Source organism: Phacochoerus africanus, chromosome 9, assembly GCF_016906955.1.
Source record: "Phacochoerus africanus isolate WHEZ1 chromosome 9, ROS_Pafr_v1, whole genome shotgun sequence".
In the NCBI taxonomy this organism is placed as follows: Eukaryota; Metazoa; Chordata; class Mammalia; order Artiodactyla; family Suidae; genus Phacochoerus; species Phacochoerus africanus.
Window position 1 is genome coordinate 80604531 of NC_062552.1, and position 5876 is coordinate 80610406.

General features: G+C 37.3%; 1 protein-coding gene across 1 annotated transcript; it reads left to right on the top strand.

The window, feature by feature from the left end:
- The first annotated feature begins 1866 nt into the window (after positions 1–1866).
- Positions 1867–4355, top strand: LOC125136700 (olfactory receptor 4K17-like). Its single transcript, XM_047797506.1, is given in 4 exon segments — positions 1867–1892; positions 3325–3385; positions 3388–3856; positions 3859–4355. Coding segments are annotated over 4 exon segments (1053 nt in total).
- The last annotated feature ends 1521 nt before the right edge of the window (positions 4356–5876 follow it).

A 5876-nucleotide genomic window follows, 5' to 3' on the forward strand; every position in this document is an offset into this window, starting at 1 on the left:
TGGGGGTGGGAGTGGAGTCCTAGAGAGGAAAGGGATTGAAGATTCCTAGAAACTGAGAGTGAATTGTGAAAATAAAATTTTAACCATTGCTTTAAAAAAATACATTATAAAATACTTATTCTTGAGGGGCTGAACAGGTTCACCTAACTGACCAGAATCAGGGCAGTCAGTGTCCTCACCTCAGAGCAATCTAGAAAGGACATTTGATCAGGAAAGCAGACTCCTTTTTAACAAAGCACAAATCTTTAGCCCCTCTGCTCAGAAATCTTTAGTTTCTGTCCCAGAATTTGTGGAGGATTGAAACACAAACAAAAGGCAGAAGAGGCAACTGGATTCAGAGCTCCACAGATGTAACTGATAGTACAGAGCAGTATATTCAGAGTTATGAAAAGGGTTATAGAGTCAGAATCCAGAAAAGTACTGGTATTCTACATGAAGACAAACTAGTTAAGTGAAGCCCTAATACCCAGACCAGGGTATTAACTAATATTCTACATGAAGACAAACTAGTTAAGTGAAGCCCTAATACCCAGACCAGGGTATTAACAAAATTAAATGTGGAGATCAGTTATCTAAAGTCAGAGCTGACCAGAGCACCAGCTCAAGTCCTTGAGTGAGAAGTAATCGTCATTCCTAGAGAAGGTTTACAAAATATTTCTGCTGCAGCAAGACACAGCAGGCCAGAGTAGGTGAGATTGGTGTTCTGGTGTGTGAGAAGTATGGGGAAAGTGAGAGGCAACAGCTTAACTTTATTAGCTTTTCCCCTGAATTTCAAAGCATTTCAGATACACTGCAAAGGTGTGAAAATGTCCAAATTTTTGGCTGAAAATATGAATTCTATAATATAATAATGAAAATATTCTGAAGCTTCTGTTATACAAAACTGCTCAAGGCATGCAGGGGTTTTCCGTTCTTGTCCTATGGTCCTAATGTCAACTATCAAATTCAGATTAATGTTAAAAGTCATTTTTATACAACTAATGAAATGTATAAAAATGACTTTTAACATTAACATTAGTGAAGGCTTTAGAGTAGAATATAACTTGTGAATAAGGAGCAAATAAGCATGGAATAACTATCAGTCCCATGCCAAGGGGAGATTACATATAAACCAGGTCATGTAAGAATTTTGCTCCAGGGAACCAGACTGTTCTACTCAAATAACAACTACAATACAAAAAAAGACTGAATGTACTAGTGTGATTATAGTGCAGTTTTTCCAATTACTCAACATTTTCTTTTTAAAATGTGCATGTACCTATTAATTCTAGTAAGTGTATTATCAAAAATTATAGTATTTAAAAAGTTGAAATGGTGAGTTCCCATTGTGGCTCAGTGGAAATGAATCTGACCAGCATCCACAAGGACACAGGTTTTGATTCCTGGCCTCGCTCAGTGGGTTAAGGATCTGGCGTTGCCATGAGCTGTGGTGTAGATCACAGCCACAGCTCAGATCTGCTGTTGCTGTGGCTGTGGCGTACAACAGCAGCCACAGCTCCAATTTGACCCCTAGCCTGGGAACCTCCATATGCCATGGGTGCAGCCCTAAACAAACAAACAAACAAAACTCAAAAAACAACACCTGAAATGGCATGCAAGAGTATGCTAAAGTTAAGCCTTAACTCTCTGGTTAGGGACATAGCTTCAGTGTCATGAAATTCTGAGTTTGAATTCCAGTTGTTAAAGTATCTACATAAACTTGAGGAAGTTCAAAACGGAAATAGTGGTGATAACTAACATTTCTATGTGAACTATATGCCAGATTCTGGGCCAAGTGCTTTGCAAACATTATTTCAATTAAAAACTCAACCTTTCTGTATCTTATATTTCATAATTATTAATTTTGATATATAATTTCTCACAAGAATGTCTACTATAAAAAGTAGTAACAAGTAGGTTTTGATGGCACAGAAAGTCTTGAGACCAGCTGCTCTTCCCTCCCACCTCTCCAAGAAGCTTTTGCAATATCTTCATTTACCACTTATTCCACTACTTCACCTGAAATACTTGCTTTCATTGAGGTTTGCTCCGCTCCTCCTCTTCTTGTACTCTATATAATCTCTCTTTGTTATAGTCCCCACCCCCAAAGCCTGCATTACTGGCCTCTGTTCCTTTACTCTTGCTTTCTCCACCACCTAAAGGATTACTTGCTTCTCTTCTTCCATTCAATAACATCTCTGCTTTGTAAAGAGAATGACCAGTTCTATCAGCCTAGAGATCTAATATGAACAATGTTTATATTAGCCTAACAGTTTAATATTTCATTATTAAAACCTCCCTTACTCTTGATTGATCTAAGAACTAAGGAGACTTAATAAAACATGATCAAACTGTTTCCAAGCACAGACAAATAAAGCACTGCAATGGCCATCAGCCCAGTTGCTTTTGCTATTGCCACGCTGGCTTAATAGTGAAAATTTATACAAGTAAAGAATGACAAATTAAGGTCTTGCTTGTTAAAATCTCTAATGGTTTCAAAGTGAAGTCTCATGCCTGGGCTCTAATGGTACACAGGTGTTTTCTTCATGCTCACCTCCTGACTCACTTATCAGACAGGCTTGGAATCCAAGGAGCCAGTTCCACTTATGCAATGCTCAAACAAGCTGCCTTCTATAAACATTTAGAACTCAGCATCTTTCTTACTCCCTCTATAATGTGTGGCCTTTCTTAGGATATGAAAGTGTTACACAGGAACTCAGAATATTCACCTCTGCTGCTTAACCACAGCTGCCTTTGCAACTTAAATACATTTAAGTCCTCTCTGGGAATGTGAGTTTCCACCACAGCAGACCATGGGTAGTGATAGTTACATTAGGAAATAGTCTGTGCCTGAAAGTCTTCCCAAAAACTTCTCCCTAAGTGAGATCCCTAAGCTCACTTAGGGATCTGTGGAAAAGAGAGCAGTCTGATTCACTCTAAATCTCACTGACTCAGCTCAGGTTTATAGCTGCTGGATCACAGACCATTCAAAACTCTTGGACTAAAATACAATTTCTTAATATAGTTTTGGGAAGACAGTAACTCCCAGCTGTATTTAAAGTTTGAACTTTAAAGAGATTGCTCAAGAGTGCCAAGCCCTTCTGTCCTCCGAGGAAGTTAGATGAAGGGATCTCATCTCCTATAAAATCACAAAGTTCTGAAAGATGACAATATTTCCTCTTATCTATAAAGACAAAGCATATGCCTCTGAGTTATGAATTGCTTAGGGGAATCAAGAGATATGAACAGGTTGTTGTTATAAGTTGGGGTTAAAAGTTGTCCTACTTCTCAGCGGTAACAGAATAACATGAAAAATGTCTAAGTCAAATGAGATTTGACCCAAAGGAATAAAAAGTCTGGCAGTCTCCGAGGTATTAGTGCTTTCTTCTTTCTTTCTACAGGTCATCCTGTGCAGAACAATCCATACAATTGGAGACCACGGAGCAATTAAATCAGTCGAAAGTTTCAGAATTTATTTTGCTGGGACTGACCAGTTCCCAGGATATACAATTTCTTCTCGTTGTGCTTGTCTCAGTTATCTATATGGCCACAGTTTGGGGTAACCTTGTCATTGTCGTTACAGAGTTTTACATCCCAAACCTGAAGACTCCCATGCACTTTCTCCTGGGGAACCTCTCCTTTGTGGACATGATCCTTGCTTCATTGGTCAGCCCTAAGATAATTGTGAACTTTGTAAAAAAGCACAAGACCATTTCCTTTGCTGAATGCTTCACACAGATCTTTCTCCTCCACTTATTGGGTAGAGTCGAAATGGTGCTTTTAGTTTCCATGGCTTATGACAGATACGTGGCTATTTGTAAGCCACTACATTACACGACCATCATGTACAAGAAGGTGTGCCTTTTGCTGATAGTGACCTATGGTTCTTAGGTCTCCTTCACTCGGGGCTTCAGATACCTTTTGTTGTGAACTTGCCTTTCTGTGGTTCCAACGTAGTAGACAGCATTTTCTGTGATCTCCCCCTGGTTGCTAAGCTTGCCTGCATAGATTCTTATATTGTACAGATAGTCATTGTGGCCAACAGTGGAATGACCTCTCTGAGCTGTTTCATCATTTTGCTTATTTCCTACAGTCTGATTCTCATAACGATTAGGAGCCATTCTTCTGCTGGGCAGTCCAAAGCCCATTCCACTTTGAGTGCTCACATCACAGTGGTGGTTCTTTCCTTTGGCCCATGCATCTTCATCTATATCTGGCCCTTCAGCAACCACTCTGTGGATAAGTTTCTTGCAGTATTTTACACTGTTATCACCCCTATCTTGAACCCAATTATCTATACTCTGCGAAACAAAGAAATGAAGACAGCCATGAAGAAATTCTGGGGTGCTTTTGTGAGTTCTAGACATGATACTTAGATTAAAAATACAATTTACATAGAAACAGGAGTATTTTTAAAGTTTTTTTAAAGGTATTCTTTTAAAAGTTGTTATTGATCCATACAGAGTATGTCAAGTAAAACATGGAAAAATTATGAAAGTCAGACATTCAAGGATATTTTGAATGCAGTACCAACAAAAAAATTAAAAAGCCATTGGAATTTTTTAAATGAAGCTGACTGAATAATAACAGTTTTCAACTAAAAACTCATTTGTATTTAAGAGGAGTTGGTAAATACATGCTTTTTCAAAGTATTACAATAGTACTGATTGAAAGGAAAAAATAAAGTGACTCCTCAGAAAGTCTACCACACAAAGTCTATTCAATCAGAATGATTTGATACACACTGTGGGCCCCAAACTGGTTCTCTCTCTTCTTAACAATATTAAACTCTGAGTCAAAACTCACCTATGGCACCTCCTAAGAAAACAGTAACTCTGATTTTCAGAATCTACTTATGCTACCAAAATAATTCATTTTTCTTTTTGCCCCCAAAATGAGAGTTCTTATAGATGCTTTTAAGGTTGCTAATATTATCAAATCTTACTCCTATCTTCCTATTCCAAAATTTCTCAATTTCAGAAACTCTGTTCCTAACTCCAAAAATAAGATCTCAAAATTTAGAAAAAAAAAAAAAACCTGCTTTTTTTTTCCTTAAGAGTAATTTGAATTAAAAATATATTATTTAGGACTTCCCATCGTGGCTCAGTAGTTAACAGATCCAACTAGGAACCACGAGGTTGCAGGTTCAATCCCTGGCCTCACTCAGTGGGTTAAGGATCCAGCATTGCAGTGAGCTGCAGTGTAGGTCGCAGACATGGCTCAGATCCTGCATTGCTGTGGCTGTTGTGTAGGCCAGCGGCTATAGCTTCCACTCGACCTGTAGCCTGGGAACCTCCATATGCCTCGGGTGTGGCCTTAGAAAAGACAAAAAGATCAAAATAAAATAAAATAAAATATGTTATTTAATAATAAATTACATTCTGCATGTTATTATTTTACAGGGAATTAATGCAATGACATTTGGATACCACCACATCACTACTAATTCCCATTAATAAAATACCATTCAATGTAGGTTCTTTAGCTGTAAATTCAAATAGATTTATTTACAACTTGTCATATTGTACTTCCTGTAGTATATGGCATTGCTATATGAAATGAAAATCAGCAGGTATAGGAAGTGGTATTTTATGTTTTTAACATCTAATTTTTTGAAAAGTGCAATAAAAGATAAATACATATTTTTGGAAAGTTATTGCTATATATCATTTGATCACAATCATAAAACTAGAATTTAATGATTACAGAAAACCTTGAAATTTTAAGGAAGAAATTACAGAGACAAAAGGAAGTAGGAAAATAATCCTCCATATTCACTCAATGAAAACAATCTGAATAACACAAAAACAGGCAAATGTTTTGATTAACTTTAACAAATGGCAAAGTTGAGAACTAAATGACTTTGTATTGGATAAGTCTTCATGTTATGATCAAGC